The following is a 26,222-nucleotide window of genomic DNA, read 5'->3' as shown; positions in this document are numbered from 1 at the left end:
TCTCACTGTAATTCATAACTGCACATTTATAACGAACAATGCATTTTACTATACATTACGATACTATACATTTTATGTAAAGATAACATGGTAACACTACAATAAGGTTTATAAAGGTGTTAGTTAATGACTAACAAGTATATTTCAAATGTATTTTAATTGTTTTGAGCATTTATAAATGCATAAATAAGAATGGTGAGTTCAATGAAATACCTGCCAAATAGTGTTTACAGCCTGCCTCGGAAGATAGTGGTGGGGTGAACAGTAGCTCATTATCATTTAAAGGGACATGCACCTAAATGGCTCACTATGAACAGAGCTATTTTTGAAAAGGTAAAAAAGATTGTTTTTTACACGGCCATTCAGAAATTTTAATCAAAGTATGTTATAGATTTTTCATGAAGACCCTAAAGAATAATACTAACTTAGTAATAGTAAATAAATAAATTTGGTTTCAGCTAAAATTTTATATCATGGATTTGACTATTGTACTCCTCCCCTGTAGCATATGTGTACACCAGTGCAACACATTCTAAAACCTTTCGCCTTTACAGAGGCACATGCCAAGGGTGCGCCCTTTCACCTCTATTATTTGCCTTGGCTATAGAGCCATTGGCCATTTTAAGGCATTACCCAGTTTGGAACCTCTTATAAACTGTCCCTTTATGCAGACGACGTTCTTTTATGTATAGCAAGATTTTTAACTCGTTTGGTAAATTCTCTGGATACAAATTGAATCTTCAAAAGAGTGAACTATCAATTTAGCAGCTGAGATGCTTTCCCAACATCAGTGGTTCCCAAACCTGTCCTAGAGGACCCCAGCCCTGCACATTTTTTATATCTCCCTATTTCTGACACACCTATTTCAGGTCTTGCTGTCTCTACTAATAAGCACATGAGTTGAATCAGGTCTGATAGATGAGGGAGACATACAAAATGTGCAGGGTTGGGGGTCCTCCAGGACAGGTTTGGGAACCACTGCCAACATTCTTTCCCCTTTAGGTGGGCTCAGGTAGGATTCAGATATTTAGATGTATTTATCACTAAATCAGTCACAGCTATCTTTAGAAGAAGTTTTAATTCTTTGCTTGATTCCTATAAAGGCATATATAGAGAGATGGTCTTCCAATATTGTTAACTGGCTGTATTAATTTGGTTAAGATGACAATTTTGCTCACATTTTTATATCTCTTTCAGCATATACCCATTTTTATTAACAAGTCTTTTTTACCACTCTGAATTGGATAACTAATTCATTTTTGTGGGGTGGAAAATATGCGCAAATTAGGAAAACAGTTTTCGAACTCCCAAAGCCTAAAGGGGGCCTTGCTTTACCAATTTTTCAGCAGTATTACTGGGCCTGTAATGTCAGCAAGCTTTTGTATTGGACTAATTCCTCAAGAGTTCCTGAACATCCAATCTGGGCCCGAATGGAACTGTCATCCTCAAAATTTTCCCTTCATTCTGTGATTTTCTCTCAGGTTCCTATAAATATTAAAAATGTCTTAGACGGTTTAGTGGTGGCAAATACCCTTAAAATACAGGGGGTTCATTTTAGGAAGCATATTGGTTTAATCAGACCATCAATTCTGGCTCCTATTGTGAACAATTTATCTTTTCTACCATCATGTTCTGATCCAGTTTTTCATGATTAGTCCTCAATGGGTCTCAGTACCATCAGGAACTTTTATGATAAAAGAATAAATTTATCCTTTTCAGAATTATCCAAAAAGTTTGATCTTCCCAACACTCATCTTTTTCGCTTCTTTCAGGTCAGACATTTTGTATAAAATCAGTTTCCCCAGTTTCCTAATCACCCCTGATTCAAAAATGGACACCCTTCTCTCTTAGTACAGAGTGAAAATGACTAATCTCTGTCATTTATGAATCAATGGATTTTTAAAATCCTGACTCCTCTGAATCACTCAAGAATATATGGGAACAAGAGCTGGGGGGTCACTACACTTGAAATATATATTTGATTTAGTACATTCTTCCTCCATATGTTCTAGACGTAGTTTGATGCAATGCAAGATTCTGTATAGAGCACACTGCAGTAATGCCAGACTAGCCAAAATATACACTTGCAATAGTGATGTTTGCAATAGGTGCCGACAGTCTTGATCAAATCATACTCGCATGTTCTGGTCCTGTCCAAGACTGACAGAGTTTTGGTCTAAAATATTTGATACTTTTAAAAAAAACTTTAATACATCAGCCACTCCAAACCTGTTTACAGCTCTATTTGGAATTCCTTTTAAGTCAAACTTGCCTTCATCAATGCAACAGGTTGTTGCTTTCACCACGTTATTGGTCAGGAGGCTTATTCTCCTTAAGTGGAAGAATGCATCTCCTCCTTCATATGATAGATGGATAAAAATAAATTATTTTGTGTTTAAAACTGGAAAAAAATTGTTTCTCTTTAAAATGGTCTTTAAAAAGCATTAATAAAACATGGAAACCATTGTTAAACTATATTGATACCATTGATCTGTCACTTGAAAAAGCAGAAGAGGATTAACAATTTTTTTTAATTTTCTTTTATTATTATTGTTAGAGAATGTACTGGGAGATGACCATGTGGCTGCAGCACAAATTTCTGATAAGGGAACTCCTTTAAGAACGTCTCGGTTACAAAGGTAACCCTCGTTCCCTGAAGGAGGGAACGGAGACGTACGTCGGATGACCGACGAATAGGAATCTCGCTAGAGAGGCCAATCTACTTCGAGTGTAACTAAACGAGCCAATGCACATTGGCATGCAATCATATGCATCAGCTGCTCGCCTCGCAGCGCGGGTATATAATGAGCAGCAGGTGCGTTGCATCTTCAGGTTTTCGCTGAGGAGCCGAACCCAGCAGGTGGCAGCATCAGCAGGACAGCGCCTGTGGCGACGGGACGTACGTCTCCGTTCCCTCCTTCAGGGAACGAGGGTTACCTTTGTAACCGAGACGTTCCCATTCAGTCGGTCACTTCGACGTACGTCGGATGACCGACGAATAGGAATCCCTACCAAAGCGCCACAGGAGGTGCCCTCTTCCAGTGCTCTGTTGTGAGCCACCTGAACCCCCTTGCCTAAGGACGGTGGGACCGGGCTCACACAGAGAGGGTCGATCACTGTTGTTCCCAAAACCCACTCAGTGAGACTATAGATACCACTGGGAGCGTAACCTTACGTCAGATAAGGAACGCTGCGGAACCCATATCCTTCCCCGAAGGAGTTATATGGATAAGTACATATGGACTAACCTTGTAGGTTGTACAACATATGGAAGAACTGGGGTGACTCCAACTTGGTGGGTTCTCCCAGAGGGAAAGACACGGGCTTCGATTAGGAGCAACCGTGGAAAGCCGCATATGGGATCCCCGTAGGGTCACACATATGGAACCCAGCCTAAATCCGGTTCTCAAGGATTCAACGGAGTATAGGCCTGGCGACCGACGCTCCGCCACGTCGGCTGCCGAAGGGATGTCGGAGGACTCGACAGGGTCTGCCTTGTAGGGACTCTCTGGAGAAAAGAAGCGCATGTCGCGCAGCAAGCGGACACTAAGCCGGGGCCTCTCCGTGCCTCTGACCTGAGGCGAGAACACGGGAGGAGACCGGCTCCACACGAAGGCTATAGTACCTAGCGAACGTGTTAGGTGTCGCCCAGCCCGCAGCTCTACAAATGTCTGTCAGCGAGGCGCCACGAGCCAGCGCCCAGGAGGATGCTACACCTCTCGTGGAGTGAGCATGCAACCTGAGCGGGCAGGGCACGCCCTGAGCTTGATAAGCCAGGGCGATGGCATCCACTATCCAGTGGGCCATCCTCTGCTTGGAGACAGCCTTTCCCTTCTGCTGGCCTCCGTAACAGACAAAGAGCTGGTCTGAGGTCCTGAAGCTTCGAGTTCTGTCTATGTACCGTCGCAAAGCGCGGACTGGACAGAGCAAAGCCAGGGCTGGGTCTGCCTCCTCCGAGGGCAGCGCTTGCAGGCTCACCACCTGGTCCCTGAAGGGAGTGGTGGGAACCTTGGGCACGTAGCCAGGCCGGGGTCTCAGTACCACGTGGCTGTCGCCCGGCCCGAACTCCAGGCACGATACGTCGACCGAAAATGACTGCAGGTCCCCTACCCTCTTGATGGAGGCCAATGCAACCAGCAGCAAAGTCTTCATAGACAGAATCTTTAAGTCTGCTGATTGCAAAGGCTCAAAGGGAGCAATCTGGAGTGCTCTTAGCACCAGAGCGAGGTCCCAAGAGGGTATGGAGGGAGGTCGAGGAGGATTTAACCGTCTCGCCCCCCTAAGGAACCTGATGACCAGGTTGTGCTGACCAACAGATTTGCCATCTATGTGGTCGTGGTAAGCGGAGATAGCAGCAGTCTGGACTTTGAGGGTGGAGGGGGACAGCCTACGCTCCAACCCTTGCTGCAAGAAGGAAAGCACGACTCCGATCGAGCATCTTCGGGGGTCTTCTCGGCGAGAAGAGCACCACTCGACGAACAGGTTCCACTTCGAGGCGTAAGCACGTCTTGTAGACGGTGCACGTGCCGAAGTGATGGTGTTAAGTACCTCAGGGGGTAAGTCACCTAGAACCTCCGCGTCCCGTCCAGGGGCCAGACATGGAGTTTCCAGAGGTCTGGACGCGGGTGCCAGAGAGTGCCCCGTCTCTGAGAAAGAAGGTCCTTCCTCAGAGGAATGGGCCAGGGAGGGGCTGTCGCGAGGAGAGAGAGTTCTGGGAACCAGGTCCGGTTGGGCCAGTAGGGCGCAACTAGCAAGACCTGCTCCTCGTCCTCCCTGACTTTGCACAGTGTCTGTGCAAGTAGGCTCACTGGGGGAAACGCATATTTGCGCAGGCCCCGGGGCCAGCTGTGTGCCAGTGCGTCTGTCCCGAGTGTTCCCTCGGTCAGAGAGTAAAACAACTGGCAGTGGGAGGTCTCCAGAGAGGCATACAGGTCTACCTGAGCCTCTCCGAACTCTTTCCAGATCAGCTGAACCACCTGGGGGTGGAGTCGCCACTCTCCTGGCAGCGCAGCTCGTGACAGCTCGTCGGCCACACGGTTGAGCACACCAGGAACATGAATGGCGCGAAGCGACCTCAGATGCTTCTGACTCCAGAGGAGGAGATGGCGGGCGAGTTGCGACATGCGACGGGAGCGTAGACCACCTTGACGGTTGATGTACGCAACGGTCGCAGTGTTGTCCGTACGGACCAGTACATGCTTGCCCCGTAACGGCCCTTTGAGGCGGCTCAGAGCAAGGCGTACTGCCAGCAACTCGAGGCAATTGATGTGCCAATGCAGATGGGGTCCCGTCCAAACCCCTGACACTGCATGCCCGTTGTACGTGGCACCCCAGCCGGTGGCCGAAGCATCTGTGAATACCACAGCATGCCGGGACACTTGTTCTAGGGCACTCCTGCCCGAAGAAACAAAGGGTCCGACCACGGGCTGAAGGCTTGGCGGCACTCCTGAGTGATTGGCACCCGGAACGTGCCGTGTAGCCACGCCCATCTCGGGACTCGGCCGTGAAGCCAGTGCTGAAGCGGTCTCATATGAAGCAGACCGAGCGGTGTTACAGCCGCTGCGGCCGCCATATGCCCCAGGAGCCTCTGAAAAAATTTCAGTGGGACCGCTGTCCTGCCGTTGAAAGTATTCAGGCAGTTCAACACCGACCGAGCACGTTCCTCTGTGAGGCGTGCTATCTGTTCGACCGAATCCAACTCCATACCGAGAAAAGAGATCCTCTGCACTGGGGCGAGTTTGCTCTTTTCCCAGTTGACCTGAAGCCCCAACTGGCTGAGGTGACTGAGCACCAAGTCCCTGTGTTCGCACAACTGATCCCGAGACTGTGCTAGGATAAGCCAGTCGTCTAGATAGTTGAGGATGCGAACACCCTGTTCTCTCATGGGAACAAGGGCTCCCTCCACGACTTTCGTGAAGACGCGGGGAGACAGGGCGAGCCCGAAGGGTAGGACCCTGTACTGGTATGCTCGACCTTCGAACGCGAACCTCAGGAATGGCCTGTGTCGCGGAAGAATCGAAACATGGAAGTACGCGTCCTTCAGGTCGATCGCTGCAAACCAATCTCGGGGACGGATGCATTCGAAAATGCGTTTCTGCGTGAGCATTTTGAACGGTAGCTTGTGGAGGCTCCGATTCAAAAGACGCAGGTCCAAGATCGGTCGTAACCCGCCGCTTTTCTTGGGTACAATGAAGTAGGGACTGTAGAACCCTGACCTCATATCGGCTGGAGGGACCGGCTCGATCGCGTCCTTCGCCAGTAGGACTGCAATCTCCGCACGCAGGACAGGGGCATCGGCAGCTTTCACTGTAGTGAAGAGGATGCCCCTGAACTTGGGGGGCGCCGGGCAAACTGAATCGCATAGCCGAGCCTGATGGTCCGAAGGAGCCAGCGAGACGGACTGGGGAGCGCTAGCCAGGCTCCCAGAGACCGAGCAAGCGGCACCAAGGGGACCACCGGCGTACCCGCCGCGGGGCAGCGAGGTGGAACGCAGGGACGCGGCCCGGGGGGCTCTCTGTATGAGGCGGCCCGAAGCGGGGTCACAGTGTGCTGTGCAACACTTACCTGCTTCCACAGGTGGACAGAGGGAGCAGTCGAGGTTTTGTCTGCCTGCTGCTCGCTGCTGTCCGCTGGCGACAGAAGAGGTGGATGAGAGTGGTGAGGTTCTTGCCCTCCCACTGCCCTCCGAGCCCTCTTCGGACCCGGAGATAGAGGAAACTGCTCTTTTATTGAAAATTTGGGTACCGCTGGTCGTTGGGCCAGCGGCGGAACAAAAAGGGGAAACAAAAGATTCTCCACCCGGCCCTCCTCCGGGGGAAGGAGCGGTGCGGTCACCACCTCCTGAAGAGCAGTCCCATCCATCTCCGGGTCGCCCGTCCTAGGGCCGCTTGGACTTGGCCTTGCCACCCTTCTTTTTAGGGGGTGGCGGGACGGGCTGGGCACCCCGCCCGCGACCGGCTCCACGACGCCGCTTGGATGGAGGCTGCTGCTGCGGCGTGGGAGCGGGGGCGGCCGCAGGGGGGCGCCCTCGGCGACGGGCAGACTGAGGTGCCGCCGGCGGTGGGGGTGCAGCAGCTGACCGCCTCGGCAGGATGTGACTAATGGCCTCAGACTGCTTTTGTACAGCCGAGAACTGTTGGGCAAAGTTCTCGACCGCGTCGCCGAAGAGGCCGGTCTGGGACACGGGGGAATTAAGAAACCTGACCTTGTCGGTATCCCTCATGTCCGCGAGACACAGCCAGAGATGGCGTTCCTGGACCACCATGGTGGACATCGCACGACCCACTGACCGCGCCGTAACCTTCGTCGCACGAAGCGCGAGGTCCGTCGCGGTACGAAGTTCTTGTAGAACTTGCGGATCATGACCACCCTCGTGTAGGTCCTTCAGTGCCTTGGCCTGATGGACCTGCAACAACGCCATAGCGTGTAAGGCAGAAGCGGCTTCCCCACAGGCCTGATAAGCCTTGCCGGTAAGATCCGACGAGTGCTTACAGGCCCGGGAAGGGAGAGACGGCTCCCCCCGCCAGGTGGAGTTAGGGCACAGTTGCATAGCAACGGCCCGTTCCACAGGGGGTATGCGCGCATAACCCTTCGCCGCTCCGCCATCAAGGGTGGTGAGGGAGGAGGACCCACCGACACGGTTTCGGGCAGTAAAAGGTGCCGTCCATGTGCCAGTGAGTTCTTCATGCACCTCCGGGAAGAAAGGCACTGGGGTGGGGGACTGAGAACCAGCCCTTGCCACCCCGAGAAACCAATCGTCCAACCGCGAGGGCTCGGGACACGGTGGAGGATTCCACACGAGCCCGACCCTGTTGGCGGCCCGGGAAAGCATAGCCATCATTTCCGGGTCTGAATCGGGCACAGATGTCACTCCCGAAGGAGGCAGCTGCGCCGAATCGTCATCCCCGAAAGTATCAGGCTCACCCTCCGATGCAGCGATCGACATCTGGTCGTCATGGGGAGCTCCGAAGGATACGGATGGTACACACCTCTGGGGTGGTCCACCGCGTTCCCCCGGCAGCTCTACTGGCTGCGGAGTGCACGAGGGATGAGGGTTCCTAGGGGGTTGGTTCCCCGAAGGAAGCGCGCTCACCATGATCCTCAAGTCACCAGTCCCAGCGCCCGAAGCAACCCTCTGAGGAGGATTGGAACGAGGCGCCGGGACCGGGACTCCACCCCTTTGCAGGAAGTGGAGTCTCGACCGCAACTCCGCGACGGTCATCATCCCACAATGGGTGCATGACTCGTCCACAAACGCCGCCTCAGCGTGCCTTAAGCCCAAGCACGTGATACAGCGCTGGTGACCATCCCGAGGCGCCAGGTAACGACCGCATCCAGAAACACACAAGTAGAACGACATCTTTAAAAAGACGCGAACTACTCGTGTAAGCTCTTTCAGGAACTGCTCTTTCAAGTGCCGAAGCACGCAGGGGAAAGCCGCTGCAGCACAGACAGGGAAATGTGCAGCCTGTCGTGTGCACTCTCTTTGGAGATGCCGCTCTTACCAGCCGTGAAAACAGCTTTTCAGCGCTCTTTAAAGCGCACCGTACCAGCCGTAAGAACGGCTTTCACAGCTGACACACAGCTTTCTTTGCTCAGTGGGCAAAAAAAGAAAATAAACAAAAGGAGAGAATCGGCCCCGCTGCTGTGCTGTTCCACCTGCACCAGACGAGAGAGCAGTAGAGAGAGCTGGCTCGTTCCTTTCACACTCGCTCGTAGATACTACCATGTGTAGTTCGGCTCCGAAGCGAAAAGCTGAAGATGCAACGCACCTGCTGCTCATTATATACCCGCGCTGCGAGGCGAGCAGCTGATGCATATGATTGCATGCCAATGTGCATTGGCTCGTTTAGTTACACTCGAAGTAGATTGGCCTCTCTAGCGAGATTCCTATTCGTCGGTCATCCGACGTACGTCGAAGTGACCGACTGAATGGGAACAGCCCATGATGTTGCTATTCCCCTAACAGAATGGCCTGTTGCATGTACAGTGGATGCCAACCTTCCTGCTTCAAACAGTGACTGTAAGAATGTGAGTACTGACTCAACTGAACAGGATAGTGGGTTGAAGTGGTGACCTTTACACCAGTCCTGAAATATTCCCCATTGGCTATCACACATCCAAGCCCAGGTGGAATGGTCTCTTGCATTTAATATTGTGTGCCTGACTTCTGGAGTGCATGAAGTCAGCCCAGAACTGGTCCCAAGGGCCACAGCCACAGCTGGAGAAACTCCGGCCGAGGGTGCCATATCTGCCCTCCCATTTGTGATAAGAGGTCCTTCCATGGAGTCCCATGGGTTCCCCCATATGAGTGAGAGCAGAAGGGGAAACCATGGCCACCGTGGAGCCACCAGGTGAACGCTGTGTTTTTCTCTCTGGATGCTGTCCAGTAGTGCATGGATGAGAGGAATTGGTGGAAGTTGAATAAAATCCTTTGTCTGGAGCATGATGGTTCAAACTCTCTATTGCTCCTTTCTTTAGAAGGGTACAAACCTCTTGAGAAAGTATTGAGGTGTGAACCAGGTCTAGAACAATGGTGAATTTGGTCTGAGAGCTGAGAGGGGGCCAGTGATGAAACTGCAGTCTGTAACCTTCCGTCATTGTGCGTAGGACCCACAGGTCCTTGACGCATGTCTGCCAGTAGGCCAGATGTTGTGCTGTCAAAGATCCTATCATTGGCCGAGGCAAGTCAGCGCCTGGCGTTTCTCGCCCTGTTGTCAAAAGGCAGACACTGAGGTGGGTACCGTGCTGACTGTCTCTGGGGGGGCTGGTGTGGCAGCCGTGCTCAGTATTCACGACTAACAAATGTAGTGTTGGGGTGGTGTCACTACCTGACTTCTCTAGGGCGGAGAAACCGAGAGAAGCCTGGGTAGCTAGCAGTGGGCACTGGGGGTCGAAATTTAAAGGTTCTACTCACGCTCTCCTGTTGCCGTGTTTCAGCCAATGAGGCATGATGGTCCAGGGCATCTTTCACTGCTGGTCCGAACACATGGCCTGGAACAAGGAGCAAGGCCCAAATTGTGTTCCTACAAGCATCTGGTAAGGGTGACTGAGCAAGCCATTCTTGGTGGCGGTCACGCAATAATATGCCTACCAGCTTGCCTAAATCTTGGGCCATATAACACATTGTCTGCAATGCTGTACTCTTCCAGAGTCCTCTCTTTATCCCCTACCTGATAATGAGGTTTGCATCGCCAGCAGCAAGTGAGCCAGTGAATTAGAAAGCCGGCCCACCTGTGTCGCTGTGTTGTGAGCCCTGTGAATCTGAACCTAAGACTGATAAATATTCAGCAATGAAGTCTTTACAAACTGGCACAGATAAATCATTTGTCTTTGTAATCCTAAAGAGGGCACTGGATCCTGCTGCTTGAGCAGGTGGAGTGTCTAGGCCCAGTTTCGCAAGAGCTACGTTTATAGTGCTCTGCAGCGGAACTGCATGGCTTCCTGTAGTATCTTGTGATGTCTGTGAGCTGCCACTAAAATCCTGAGATGCTGTAGCTGACTGTGGCTCAGTGGTTGTTACTGTGCACTAGACCCAGGGTCTTGATGGACACCTGCTGGACTGTTCCAGAATGTAGTATTTCATGCTGCTGTAGAGATTATATTATAATCCTCATAAAACCTGTCAACAGGCTTAGTATCTTCTGCTAGAATGCTAATTCTAGAATGCAAGAGACTTTTTATCTGTTCCATGTCAGATGACAGACTCTCTACTTGCTGCGCTAGTCCATGTGTAGACTTTCTTTTCTTATGAGGTCTCTGTCTCCTCTTTTGAGTGGCATTTAACAGCTTCTCCTTGACACTCTGAGGTCTGAAAATGTGCCGGCGCGTTTTGCAGGTTTTTTTTTCACATTGCAGCAAAACAGACTTAAAATACTCTGTCATTTTTTGTGATAGAGACATAAGTAATATATCAATTGAAACTATAGAATATCTTCTTTTATTTGTATACACTTGAGTAAAAACACAATGTTGTGCTTTTTGTAAAATAAAGAAAACTAACATGATGCGTGATTTCTCCTCTCCCTCTGAACGAAATCCAATCTGATAGTTCTCAGAAAATGAACTGTAACTTAGTGAATACTAGTCACAGAAAAATTAAACTTATGTCTAAAAAAACGTTAAGATGTCAGGTTTTAAATCATGTAAGTCAAAACAGAAAACAAACCTTCTGTGTTTATGTAATCTGTATGAAAAGAGAGCCATGTCAGAAGTCCGTGATTCAGCTCATTATCCGCTAATGCGGCCACACCCACGGAGCCAGCGCTATTCAGACGCAAATTCAGAGGCAATACATGCATTCATCGTCTCAATCGTGTATTTATTGTCTTGAAAAGTGTTTATCTGGATGTAAAAGTCATGGTTAGCGAGCTCTAGAAGACATTTAGAAGGCAGTTAGTTCCTGTGGCGAGGGGGGCGTGGTTTAGCGGGGTCTGCAACAGGAGGGAGCGTCTGGGGAAGCGCGGTGATTGAACGGGTTGAATGCAAATCACGAACACCTGTTTCTCGTTCCAGTAATTGGCGTGGAGACAGGATAAAACGCCAGGAGAAGCAGGAGCGGGAGAGAGAGAGAGTCTGCTGACAGTCGATGTGTGAGCCGTGCTCGTTGCTTGGAGTGAAGCCCGTCCTCGGATGTGGAGTTATTGAGTGTGCGTTGCACCGTCCTTTTGTTTGTTTTGTTTGATATTTTCTCTGGTGAGAATAAAAAGACTGTCAGCAGCCAAAGCCGATCCCTGTCCTCTTCCTTCCCACTACACAAGAACCTTACCACACTGGTGCCGAAACCCGGGAGGGAAGACGGAAGCCGCCGCCATGCAGGCATCCCCCGCCGCTGGAAAGCCGTTTGCAGACATCATCGCATCACTCACGGTCCTTCATCAAGAACAACATCGGGCCCTGCTGGATCTCCGAAATGACCAAGAGCGCCGCTTCGAGGCGATCATCCAGGGCCAGCAGGAGGACCGCGAGAGGTTCTGGAGCTGGATAGACCGGGAGGTTCCCGCGGAGACCAGCGCGGCAGCTGCTGGCCCCTTCCAGCTGCCACTGCAGAAGATGGGCCCGCAGGATGACCCGGAGGCCTTCCTGGACCTGTTTGAGAAGTCGGCTGAGGTGTCAGGTTGGCCCCGGGACCAGTGGCCCATGCGGCTCGTCCCGCTGCTTTTCGGGCAGGTGGCAGCACAGCAGCTGCCCATCCAGAACCTCCTGGTCTTCAACGACCTCAAGAGGGCCATCCTACAGCGGGTCGGCCGCTCCCCCGAGCAGCATCGTCAGCGGTTCCGGTCTTTGGAGCTGGGGGAGGCGGGCCGGCCCTTCGTGTTGGCCCAACAGCTCCGGGACTCGTGCCGCAAATGGCTGATGGCCGACGGAGGCGACGTGGAGCAGATGATCGATCGTGTGGTGCTGGAACAATTCACCACTCGGCTCCCGAAGAAGACCGCCGAGTGGGTCCAGTGCCACCGGCCCACGTCGCTGGATTCGGCCATCCAATTGGCGGAGGACCACTTGGTGGCGTGCCCAGGGGTCGGCGAACCCCTGCCATCTGTCTCTCTCTCTCCCTCTCTTCCCCCTCTCTCTCTCTCCAGACCTATCCCTTTACCTAGGTCCCGTCCGCCCGGCCCACCTCGTGTTCCGCCCCGGGGGCGGGGTGGAATGGATTATCGGCCGTTCGTGGCGCCGAGAGCCCCGCCCAGGGGGGCGGGACTCGCCACCGCCGGGCTGGACCCCGCGCCTGCTTCTCCCCTCTCTCCACGCCAATCATCCGGCCCTGTTGGCGTTGCGGGGACCCGGATCACTTCATAGACCGGTGTCCAGTGATGGAGGTGGGGACATTGATCCGGGTCCCGGACGACCTGCAGGTTGCCCCCGGTCAAGCTGGTCAGTACCAGATACCAGTGAGTATCAAGGGGGGTACATATCAGGCTTTGGTGGACTCAGGTTGTAACCAAACCTCCGTGCATCAAAGCCTGATTTCATCCGGGGCATTGGATACAGGCCGCATGGTTAGGGTACGGTGTGTGCACGGGGATATCGCGAGTTATCCGTTGGTGTCAGTCAGGATTCTATTTAGGGGACAAAAGCATAGTGTGGAGGTGGCAGTTAATCCGCACCTCCGGCACCCGATAATTTTGGGGACGAATTGGCCCGCATTTAATAAATTATTGGGACATTTATGTTCGGGTGCCTCTTGGAGTAGATGTTCGCGAGGAAAGGAAGTGCGAGTGCAGGCGGGGGAGACTGATCGGGGACCAGTGGTGACTGCCTCAGGGGAACAGAGCGGAATCGGGAGACTGATTCTCTCGGACCGTGATGATTTCCCCCTGGAGCAGTCTCACGATGACACGCTGAAAAATGCGTTTGAGAGGGTCAGCACGATCGACGGTCAGCCTCTCCAGCCTGGACGACCACTGACTTATCCCTATTTTGTGATTATTAAAGATAGGTTGTATCGAGTGACCCAGGACACTCAATCAAAAGAAGATACAACCCAGTTGTTAGTACCAAAGAGCCGCAGGGAAATGCTTTTCCATGCGGCTCACTCTAACCCAATGGCTGGACACTTAGGACAAACAGCGACACTAAATCGCCTCATGACCCGATTCTTTTGGCCGGGCATTCACGAGAACGTGCGCAGGTGGTGCGCGTCTTGTCGTGAATGTCAGCTGGTAAATCCTCCGGCCACTCCAAAAGCGCCTTTGCGCCCCCTTCCATTAATGCAGGTCCCCTTCGAACGAATTGGCATGGACCTCATCGGGCCATTAGAGCGATCAGCGAGAGGGCATCGTTTTGCATTAGTCATTGTGGATTATGCAACACGATATCCAGAAGCAGTGGCTCTCCGCAACATTTCCGCTAAGAGTGTTGCGGACGCCCTCTTCAGTTTAATCTCCCGAGTGGGGATTCCGAAAGAAATCCTCACTGATCAAGGCACGGCGTTTATGTCACGTACGCTACGCAAACTGTACGAATTGTTGGGCATTAAATCGATTCGAACCAGCGTCTTTCACCCACAAACGGACGGCTTTGTCGAACGTTTTAATCGCACGCTTAAATCCATGATTCGTAAGTTCGTTCAAGAAGACGCCAAAAATTGGGATAAATGGTTGGAACCCCTGTTGTTCGCTGTGCGAGAGGTCCCGCAAGCCTCCACGGGGTTTTCCCCCTTCGAGCTTCTCTTTGGGCGCCACCCCCGCGGGGTGTTGGATGTCCTAAGAGAGTTTTGGGAGGACGGACCATCTCAATCGAAAAATGAAATTCAGTATGTGCTGGACTTGAGAACAAAACTCCACACTTTGGGGCGGCTATCTATGGAGAATTTGTTACAAGCCCAGGACAGACAGTGCCGGTTGTATGACAGGGGAACTAATCTACGTAAATTTGCACCGGGAGAGAAAATACTCGTATTACTCCCCACGTCAAGCTCAAAATTACTGGCGAAGTGGCAAGGACCATTTGAGGTCACACGGCGAGTTGGCGATCTCGATTATGAAGTAATACGGTCCGATAGGAGAGGGGCACGTCAAATTTATCACCTCAACCTCCTGAAAAAGTGGAGTGAGGCGGAGTCAGTGATGCTGGCGACGGTGATTAGCGGAGAGGATGATCTCGGGCCGGAGGCGAATGAAAAAAAACAATCCCTCGCTCTGGCCCCAGGGGGAGATCACCTTTCGCCCTCACAGCTCACTGATGTTTCCAAATTACAGGCTGAGTTTGCCGACGTGTTCTCTCCCCTACTGGGCCGCACTGACCTCATTCAGCACCACATCGAGACAGAGCCGGGCGTGGTGATTCGCAGCCGGCCGTATAGGTTACCTGAACACAAAAAAAAAGTGGTTCAGGCAGAATTAGAGGCAATGCTTGAAATGGGGGTAATAGAGGAATCCAGCAGTAACTGGGCGAGCCCGATAGTTTTGGTTCCCAAAACGGACGGCTCAGTGCGGTTCTGTGTGGATTATCGCAAGGTGAATGCAGTGTCGAAATTCGACGCATATCCAATGCCGCGTGTGGACGAATTGCTTGACCGGCTTGGTACAGCTCGCTTTTATTCGACACTGGACTTAACGAAAGAGTATTGGCAGATCCCCTTGTCTCCATTATCCAAAGAAAAGACCGCTTTCACAACGCCGTTTGGATTACACCAATTCGTGACCCTTCCGTTCAGGCTGTTCGGGGCACCGGCTACCTTTCAGCGACTCATGGACAAGATCTTACGGCCCCATGCTGCGTATGCGGCTGCCTATCTGGATGACATTATTATTTTTAGTAATGATTGGCAGCGGCATATGCAGCATTTGAGGGCTGTCCTGAGATCGCTGAGAGGGGCTGGGCTCACGGCCAACCCGAAGAAATGCGCAATTGGGCGTGTGGAAGTAAGGTATCTGGGCTTCCACTTGGGATATGGACAGGTGCGTCCCCAAATTGATAAGACAGCAGCGGTTGCAACCTGTCCGCGTCCCAAGACCAAAAAGGAGGTAAGACAGTTCCTCGGGCTGGCGGGATATTACAGGATTATTCGGACCTCACCAGCCCGTTGACTGATCTGACTAAAAAGGATGCACCAGATACGGTCCAGTGGACGGAGCTGTGCCAGCAGGCCTTTACCCAGGTGAAGGCTGCTTTATGTGGCGGGCCGTTACTTCATTCCCCTGATTTCTCTCTCCCCTTTTTGTTGCAGACAGACGTGTCGGACAGGGGGCTGGGTGCAGTCCTGTCCCAGGAGATAGAGGGTGAGGAGCGGCCGGTGCGGTACATTAGCCGCAAGCTCTCCAAGAGAGAGGCTAAGTACAGCACCGTGGAGAAGGAGTGTTTAGCCATCAGGTGGGCCGTCCTCACCCTCCGCTATTATCTCCTGGGCCGGAAATTCACCCTCTGTTCGGACCATGCCCCTCTGCAGTGGCTCCACCGCATGAAGGACACCAACGTGCGGATCACTCGTTGGTATCTCGCTTTACAGCCTTTTAAATTCAAGGTGATCCACAGGCCGGGTGTTCAGATGGCTGTGGCCGACTTCCTCTCCAGAAATGGGGGGGGGGGGCTGCAGGCCGGACGGCTCCCCGGCCTGAGTCGGGCGGTGGGGGTATGTGGCGAGGGGGGCGTGGTTTAGCGGGGTCTGCAACAGGAGGGAGCGTCTGGGGAAGCGCGGTGATTGAACGGGTTAAATGCAAATCACGAACACCTGTTTCTCGTTCCAGTAATTGGCGTGGAGACAGGATAAAACGCCAGGAGAAGCAGGAGCGGGAGAGAGAGAGAGAGTCTGCTGACAGTCGATGTGTGAGCCGTGCTCGTTGCTTGGAGTGAAGCCCGTCCTCGGATGTGGAGTTATTGAGTGTGCGTTGCACCGTCCTTTTGTTTGTTTTGTTTGATATTTTCTCTGGTGAGAATAAAAAGACTGGCAGCAGCCAAAGCCGATCCCTGTCCTCTTCCTTCCCACAAGAACCTTACCACAGTTCCTGTTTACTTTTCTTCTATAGATGAATTTTAGATGAGTTTTTGTTTCTTTAGCGCCCTCCGGCTGCAGTATGAATTGGAAATTCCATTCATGGAATAGCCTCTTCTTCTTTTAGATGAATTTGTGGACTAAAAATGCACAGAGAGCGCCCTCCGACTTCAAGGATGAATTGAAAACACCAGTGCTCATAGTAATGACAAATAATATTAAATAAATATAACTCCTCTGTATAGAAAATTGACATAAGCATATGAGAATCCAATATTTCTCCAAATGTGCATGCTTTTAAACTAAAAGCCTATATTCAGACTCTTTGCATCACAGAAATACATTATATTTTAAAGTATAATATAAAACCATTACTTTATATTGTAATAATATTTTTCTGTATGTTTCATATATCATGATGAGCTTGACATCACAGAAGGTTTTTTTCACAGCCTACCTGACTGAAATGCCTCATTAATATGCAAGTCATTTCAGCTCATTACTATCCAATTCTTTTGTCTTCTCAGGTGAGAATGGCCCATTATTCAGTGGTGATTCACGCCTCCACGCATACTGTGTTTCTTGGCAAAAAGTGTCTTACAAAAACTAAATCAATATATTGTTTTATATGAAGGAGTAGGCAGCATAATTTGTACATAATTTTGAAGCAAAAACTCTAGTTTACAACCTCCAATACCCTAAAGTATTGTAAACACAGATATACTATACTTTTTTTGGCCTTATTTCAGTGACTTAAGTTTTTTGTTTTTTCAATAACCACGCATAAATGTTATTCCTTCAAAAACACAAACATGTACATACATGTTCTTCACATATTATTGTAGCCTAGTTTGTGCTGAATACAGTGTAATGACACTTTTTCCATTAATATGTTTATGAACAACTGAAAAAAGCACAAATGTCAGGGCATGTCAAAACTTCTCCAGGTCCCAAATCAGCCTCAGACTCCAGAGGGTTAAAGGTCTAGCCACTGTGTCATCCACTTCGGCTAACTAGCCTATGTTGTCTCTGGGCCACTGACATTATAGAACAGTCCATACAAGGATTTGTGAGCGCCTCACGGAGGTGGTCCAACCCTAAGCATGATGGGCAATGTTGATGGTCATCATACAGCTCCATTGTTTTAGAGCATTGGGCATAGTGTCCTAGTCTATCCATAGTCTCAAAAATCTCAATAATCTCTCAATCTAAATAGTTTTTTCACCCTGAAGAATTACTCTTAATCTATATCCGAAATTAGATTAATAATTTTAGCCTACCTAAACGAAAAAGAGAGCAGGAAAGGACGAAAAAAAAATTCTAATAATAATAATGATAATTATTATTTTAATAATAATAGCAATATTAATAGTAATATCTTTTTTAATCATTTAATATTCTAAGCAAACTTACCGAGTGTGGCTCAAGGGAAGGTATGCTGTCTTTTCAGAATAGCCTGAGGTGCCAAGCAATGCTCAAAGCAGGGCTGCCAAGCGCTCGTGTTTGAGCTGTAGCTTGCCCACTACTGAGCTTGGCTCAAGGTAGGCTGCTACACTATCTTACATACACACAAACAATGTGTTTCCTGTTGCTATGATATAATTCCAATCAAAAGGAGAACTGAAAACACAAAACAACAGCCCGTGGAGGATGAACTAGTCGTAGGCTCTCAAAATTAAATCACCAGGCTGTGATTTAGCTCTGATCTGCTCAGTCGTGAGAAGAGAAATGAGGAAGTCTGTTGTGTGACACGCCATATTATAACATCAGTGACGTCACACACAGGTGTCACAAGGTGACATTTTTGTTATGCAACACTCGATCTGCGGCAACCGCAACGAGAACTTTCACTACGAAGCACTGCCCTGGCAGTCAGGAGATACGAAACATAACCAACTATGTTTGCTAGGATACTCGCCAAGATGGGCATAATTTTTGTGTGGATTTGTCACCCTGACTTCTTGTCTGACTTTTGTAAATTCCTGTTTCTTTTGTTCCCATTACAGTTTTTTTTTTCCTCTTGGTTTCTCATTATCAACATCTGTGTCTTGTTTAGTCCCACATTTATCCTATGTATTTATACCCTTTTACCAAATTATTTCAGTTAGCATCCAAAAAACATATTGAAAATGAGACTAACGTGAAATGTGCTCAGTTTAAGAAACATGGATAGAAATTGAAGTTGAGAGGTTTAGGTTTATACAACTAAAATGAATGGTGCAGAATTAAAAACAGCAATGTTACCATGGTATCTGTGTATTCATCCAACTTGCTCGAGGAAATATTCTTATTGTGCTGCACAAACAGGTCCTTCAAGAAACCCTGCCATGAAAAATAGAAGCATTTTATCTTTATAATTACGGCTAGACTAAAACAAAAAAGAAAAGGGAAGGTAAGAAAAAGTAATGATTTAAATATTTTTATGAAACTATGATATTTAATGAGCTAAAACAGGTCACAACTCTAGCCTGTGTGCATTTACCTTGAGCTCCATAGCTGATATGTAACCACTGCTGTCAGCATCATGTTTCCTCCAGATCTATCATGGGAAATGTGGAAAATTTTTAAAATGGAAAAGTGAAATAAGAGCGTGATTATGTGAGGTGCAAGTTTACCTTCATAAACTCTACACTGTTATCTAACAGAGCCTCTCTACGAAAGATAAGAAGGAAGTTCTCATCCTCGGGCAGGATCATATTCGCCATCTAGTATACAGGCACACACATACAATGACATGGGTTTACTGTTTGGTACCAGCTAATAAAGGGGTTTATCTTACCAAAATGGTCAGTGTACATTTTGATAATTTCATTTCCTATTTCAAATAAAACAATGACAAAAGAAAAGGCGAGTCGTCTGTTCGTTTTCGTTTAATTTAACAAACGGGAAATTAGATTTAGGCTCGATTTACTCTTCAGTACAGCCTTAATTCTGTTAGGTCGAATAAGAGTCCATACGGCACTGACAAATCCCACTTTAATAAGCTTTTGTCGCCACAAAAAAACACCACTCGCTGACATTTGAAGCAGATATATGTTGCTGGGCACATAATTAGTGCTGTTGCCACTGCAAAGCTTCTCCTCTAATGTACGATACTTGAGAGATCACAAGCAATACAGTATGCTAACTCAAAGAAAATAGTTCCACCACTTTGGATAAACATAAAATGTTTTACTTGGAACTTGACTGTCAGTGACAGGTGCTTTTATTTGGAGCAAATCTTTTATTGGATAATTTGTATATGTCTCTGCAGTCATGGCCTAATGGTCGGACTTCTGGGTGTGTGTGCACTTGGATGGAATAAATGAAGAGCATAAATTCCAAGTATGGGTTACCATACTTGGCCAAATGTCACTCACTTTCACTTTCAAATAAGATGACAAATTCTTTTTTTCTTCTAAAATTTACTAGAATTTTTTTAGGTGCATTTATCTGCTGCTAATTTGTATCAGTACACTAGCAACTTGATAAGTGTGCCACTTTTGGTGTATGTATAGTGACACACAGAACTCTTGGACAAGCAACACTTTATTGGATGCCTTGAGAGTGAGAGCAGGTTGTATAAATTCAAATTCAGTTCCTGGAGAGTTTAGTTCCAGCCTTAATTAAACACAACTGAACCAGCTAATCAATTGCTGTGTTCGAAATCGCCCCCTATACCCTCATTCACTATTCCCTACATTTGTCCACTAATATAGTCCACTTAAGGAGTGAATGAAGTGAATTTGAACACTGAGTGCACCAGAAGGGCTGTCGCTTTTCCATAGTTTGTGCTAGCTGTTTAATAATCATTTGAAACATAGCAAACTGGAAGCTCCAGTAGTAATGAAAAGATTTATCTTGAGCTCTGTCATTAAAACTAACATGTATAAACCATCATGGCCACCACACCAGAGTCTCCAGCCATCATGGACGCCACGCCAGAGTCCCAAGCCATCATGGATTCTGCACTTGAAGCTACTAAGGTGGTCCCTAGGTGTTTGAAATTGGCTTCTAGTTTGGTATGTCAGTGTGTGAGCAGCTGGCATCTCAATGGTCCCAACATCGCCATGAGTCCAGTGCATCACAGTCTGGTGGTATCGAGTCTGGGGGTCTCAGAGGTTCTTCCAGTTTTTCCCAAGGCGCCGTCTGTCAGTTAACTCTCTGTCTGCCTAGATACAACCACAGAGGTCATAAATTAACTCACTGTCTGCCCAGACACGACCACAGAGGTAGTCCCTGAACTTCTGTGGTGGTCACAAGCCTCATCTGCTCTGCTGTGGTGGCCTTCTGCTCTGTCATGGGGATCTTCAGTCCCATCTGCTCTGCTGTGGTGGTCATCTGCTTCACTGTGGTGGTCTTCAGCTCCTCTGAGATGGTCTTGAGTCCTGTCAGATCTGCCCTGGCCACCTGTCCTGGCTACATTCTCTGACGGCTTTGCCCAGACACATTAGTCTCCAGTCATGCCTCCATTCTATGAACCTGGCCCTCTGCCATGCCCCCTCTCCACCTCCCTCCTGGATTTCTGTGACAGTTTGAGGAGCATCTGGAATATGCTATTTAAGGGGGTGGGGGGCTGCTATGTAACAACCACCAACTGGAGTGCCCATGATCTCCACCAGAGGGCACTCCTTCTGTCTCCTTTATCTCACCATGAGCTACTTTTCCCAAAACCTATTGCCTGGACTAATCAAGTTCTGATTACTTACACCTGTGTGTAATTATCTTGTTTACTGCTACCTACTTAAGCCCTGTGTATTCACTTAATCTTTGGAAGTCTTGTAAAAACCTCTGCACGAAATAACCTAGAATATTGTCTAACACTTGACGGCTGCTCTGTTAATCTTTGTCGTCAGTTAGGAACACAGATGTGCTCTTTGATACCAATCTTTCATTTGAAACCCATATTTCTAGCATCTGTAAAACCGCATGCTTCCATCTTAAAAATATATCTAAACTACGACATATGCTCTCCATCACAAATTCGGAACAGTTAGTTCATGCGTTCATGACCTCAAGGCTAGATTATTGTAATGTTCTACTGGGTGGTTGCCCTGCACACTTAATAAACAAACTACAGCTGGTCCAAACGCAGCAGCTAGAGTTCTTACTAGAACCAGGAAGTACAGTATTACCATATTAGCACAGTTCTGTCAGCACTGCACTCCCTATTAAACATCATATAGATTTTAAAATCTTGCTAATTACTTACAAAGCACTAAATGGTTTAGCTCACCAGTACTTGAGCAAGCTCTTAACGCATTATAGTCCTACACGTCTATTGCGATCTCAAAGTTCTGGCCAGTTGATAATACCTAGAATATCAAAATCAACCTCAGGCACTAGATCCTTTTCCTATTTGGCACCTAAATTCTTCCTAGCATTGTTAGGGAGGCAGACACACTCTGTCAGTTTAAATCTAGACTAAAAACGTATCTCTTTAACCTGGCATACACAAAACATTATCAATTTATATTTTCAAATTCATTAAAAGATTGTTAGGCTGCATCAAAAGAAGAATGACATCTATGCTAATATTAGTCTCTCTGTTTATCCCGAGGTTTACCACAGTCAGTCGGATCCGGGCTGTATCCAGATCAGATGGAAGACCTGCACTTAGACACAACCACAGTGCATTCCTGAGGTGTCAGCTAGATTGTGTCAACTATCTGGTGTGATGAATCCAATCTTCAACCATATATATATATATATATATATAATATTTAATATCTATAATATTTAATATCTATATCTATATAATATTTATATATATAATATTTAATATCTCAAAATATTAATATTTTGAGTGTTCTGATCCAAAACTGACTTGTGATCCGTAATGCTGCCTGCAACATAATCATGCACTTTTTTTTTTCCCTCCATTTTTCTCACATGATGGAGTTTGGGTTCCTTGCCACTGTCGCCTCTGGCTTTCTTAGTTGGGGACACTTGATTTTCAACAGTTTTTTTTTTTTTTGATCTGCCTGCATTGACACCATTGTATGAGAACTGAACTGAACTGGACTATAACATCACTGTTTTCTCTAGAGCTGCTGTATAGATAAATTACCTAAAATAATAACTAATGATTTTTACAACAGAAATGAATCAACACTGAATCTACTTAAGCTGAACAATGCAATTATTTTCTTCTAGAGCTGCTGTGCAGCCAAATTACTTTCACTGTGAAGCTGCTTTTATACAATCTGCATTGTAAAAAGCACTATATAAATAAAGGTGACTTGACTTGTGTTACACTGCATTTCTGAGCGCTATTTCTGGTTTTCCGTTTCATGGTTTTGATCTTCTGCTGGTCTCCCTGGATTTCCCTGTTTGCTGGACAGGAAAAGAAAGCAGAGCGAGGGAACAGAGGGCTTGCTGCTGGGTGTCCAAAGCCATCGCAGTCCAGCGAGGAGTGTCCAGTACCATCACACGGCACCCCTAGTGAGGGCCTCACGGCTGGTTAAGGACCAAGTAGCGATGTGTGAGTGGACCTTTTTATTTTCCTCTCTCCCCAGTCCCTCCTCATCCTTCTGTCACCTTTCTTTCACTTCGTCTGTCCTTACCCCCAGGTGCTGCAGCTGTCGTGACGTTAATGTTGTAATGCTAATCAATAATGTTTTGCATTATTAACATTTAATAGCAAAGGACTTTTATGGTAATATTATTGTGCTCTTTTTTCCTTCTTAGAACTTGATAGTATATAAACCAAAAACCTTTGCAATCTTACCAAACATCTCCTTTTGGTTCCAGGGAAGAAAAAGTCATTCAGGTTAGATCATCATAAGAGAGAGTGAATGATGGCAGAATTAATTTTTTGGGGGTGGACTAGCCCTTTACGACTTCCAGCTGCTGTATTGTAACAGCTTTAAAGCCCATACTAACATGGTGAAACAGTGGCAAATGCAACCGGTTATGACCACAAAAATCACTTCTTAAATTGCAAAATAGTATGCTTATGGAACTACACATTTGACTTCAGTAACAATGTGGTTCTGGACAGTACATTAATGACAGCACTTGTTCTAGCTCGTCTCTGACAGCTGGACCTAGTTACATCTAATTCAATGTTTCAACCATCCCCAGCCTCATTTTGCTTACAAATCTATTGCACAAAAATATGAAGGAAGCAAAACAAGCCATTAACATGACAAAGCAAATAATAAGTGATCTTATTAATTCAACTGTGCTGGAAACAGCCAGAAGCCATAGAGCAGCTAGATAACAGATGCAGCAAACCGCAGATGAATTATAGAGCAGTAGCCTGATGGTAAGGCATGTGTTTAAATAACGCTTTGTTTTTTTTGTTTTTTTTATTATTCCTTCTTTCATGCTTAATTTACCAGTTCCATCAAATTACTATATTACAGGATTATTCATTTTTAAATATCAGTTTTTACTTATATGCAGGACTAAACATTATACAAAAAAAAAAAAAAAAAAAAAAACATTTCATTAAAGGGAAATGTAAAATAATGTGATGTACTTCCTCAATCTGCAGGCGTCCATCAGATGTGACATCATAGGCAGACATAAACCTCTTCTTTATCTGCTGTACTCTTTCTTCTGTTATCTTATCCTAAGGAGAGTAGAGAAAACAAGCCGGTTACCATGACCACATTTCCATAATTTATCACTCATTAAGCTCCCCAACATCACTCAGCAAAGCCATTAGACTGGTACACCTGTGCACCAATAGAGATGCCCTTAAGATATGCTGGTAAACAGTGAACATCTGGCACATCCTTTATTTATATAAGCCTGTTTGCTTACATCACAATAATGCTTATTCACTGGGAGTACAAATTCAGCAATATCTACTTCAGAACTACAATTGTGTAAAAACAAGGTAACAATGTATATTTTTATAATTTTATGTTTTAGAACACTGACATTTTGAAAAAAAAAAAAAAAAAAAAAAAAAAATCATGAAAAGTTATTTGAATGAGTTCCAATCTGAGATCAAAACATTATATATATTATATTATGTTAACTATAGTTGGTACAATAAGGTTCATTAGTTAAACGTTAATGTATTAACTAACATGAACTAACCATGAGCAATTCATTTGTTACTGCATTTACTAATCTTTGTTAAGGTTAGTTAATGAAAATACAGTTGTTCGTTGTTTGTTCATGTTAGTTCAGTGCATTAACTAATGTTAACAAGATTAATAATGTATTAGTAAATGCTGAACTTAACATTAACAAAGATTAATAAATGTTCATAAAAATAACAGTGCAATTACTGTTACTATAATTGTGAAACTTAAATTAACCATCAAAATAAAACAATGACAGTATTATACAGAAATAATAATAATGATAAAACATTTGTAGTACCACAAAGATTTTAAAATAATTCAACAGATGTTAAATGGCTGTTGACTGTATTATGTCAGCTTCCTGGAGAAAAGAGAGGAAAGATCCTAGTGTGTAAACAGCCAGAGAGAACTGATGACTTCATTTACAGACAGTTTGTTTGATGTTCTTCTATAAATGTCAGAAATGTAATCAATAACACCTGTGTCATCAAACACAACAATTATACCGGAGCGGAGTCCAAAACATGTATTGTGTATTGATAACACTTTATAATAATAATGAAATTAGCAAACATTGGTTTACTACAATCTGATCTGTTAATCATTATATAAAGGGTTTTTTTTCCACAAACCTCTGGCCCCAATTTCTTAAGCATGTGCCGGAAAAAGTCATCCAACTCTTTCCCTTCAATGTAGCCATTATCTGCAGAAAAGTATTTATCAATGCAATTTTATGGACAGATAAACAGAGACAATACTGAAATCTAAACACAATATATGGAAATATGACATTTGAAAGCAGAATTGAAATGTTAAATTCTCACCATCAGCATCAAAGTGTTGCCAAATCTGTAGAAAACCAGCAGCATCTAGATTGGCAAAAGCACAGTCCATGATGGAAAAATAGCGTAAAGGATACAGTGGTTATACTTGTGCTCAGAGAAATTGACTGCAGATGTGGCCACTTTCCTCTGACTCCACTGTGTCAGAATAAAACCCCTCCTCTTTCACACCACTCATATTATCCATATGCCGAAAGCCTGATATGATCTGAGGACAAACTTTAGTGTGTTTTACCACAATCAAACTGTAGGCGTATTACTTATTGCATGTTACTTCATATTCACTACCAGAAACTATTTGCAAACTGCTTGAATAAAAAGTAGGAAATGGAGGAATACTAGAACTGTAGAATATCTACAGTAATGGTGTACATAGCAAAAGCCATAAGTTATTTCTGTTTTACATTCCTCACAAATAAGTCAAAAGTTAATATTATACATATAACTAATATAATATATGGATAAACATGAAATTGTATTTTGTGCTATATGACACACAAGGGTGTCTACTCATTGTTCTAGTGACAGAATAATAGGGAACTGAAACGTCTGAAAGTTTTTTTGTGAATCAGTTTTACTCCCACACTTACAAAAAAGAAGTTGATTCAAGTGAGCTTTTAGTATAATTTTTAGCTAAAATTGAGAAAGTATACTTTCAGTCTACTTTTTATTTATTTCTCAGAAACTGGCTATACTTTATGTACTTCTCAGGAATATACTTAAAATTACACTTAAGTATACTTTGTGTATACTCAGCCATGATGTGAACTAGCTCTGGAATGGCAGCCATGTTGTGAACAGGCTCTGGTGCGGCGGCCATGTTGTGAACCGGCTCTGGAGTGTCAGCCATGTTGTGAACTGGCTCAGGTGTGGGAACTACAGGGCAAGAAGGTACATATAACATAGGGCTAGCAATTTTTAAAA

The 26,222-nt window shown here is 46.5% G+C and overlaps 1 protein-coding gene across 2 annotated transcripts in view; it reads right to left on the bottom strand.

Annotated features, from left to right (window-relative positions):
* The window catches only part of scgn (secretagogin, EF-hand calcium binding protein), a 123,372-nt gene extending 97,916 nt beyond the window's left edge, over nt 1-25,456 (bottom strand). The window contains exons 1-6 of one of the 2 annotated variants that reach the window (XM_048183560.1): nt 25,281-25,456; nt 25,089-25,159; nt 23,898-23,990; nt 19,048-19,137; nt 18,915-18,971; nt 18,677-18,754 (exon numbers count right to left, since the gene is read on the bottom strand). In XM_048183560.1, the coding sequence (XP_048039517.1) occupies nt 18,677-18,754; nt 18,915-18,971; nt 19,048-19,137; nt 23,898-23,990; nt 25,089-25,159; nt 25,281-25,350 (459 nt within the window). In that variant the 5' untranslated portion in view covers nt 25,351-25,456. The remainder of the gene's footprint in view (nt 1-18,676; nt 18,755-18,914; nt 18,972-19,047; nt 19,138-23,897; nt 23,991-25,088; nt 25,160-25,280) is intronic. The other variant, XM_048183559.1, reaches the window with a different exon arrangement.
* Nucleotides 25,457-26,222: the final 766 nt, after the last annotated feature.

The sequence above is a fragment of the Megalobrama amblycephala genome, linkage group LG3 (genome assembly GCF_018812025.1).
Source record: "Megalobrama amblycephala isolate DHTTF-2021 linkage group LG3, ASM1881202v1, whole genome shotgun sequence".
NCBI lineage: Eukaryota > Metazoa > Chordata > Actinopteri > Cypriniformes > Xenocyprididae > Megalobrama > Megalobrama amblycephala.
The sequence above is the reverse complement of the archived record's forward strand: the minus strand, read 5'-3'. Positions and strand labels throughout refer to the sequence as shown.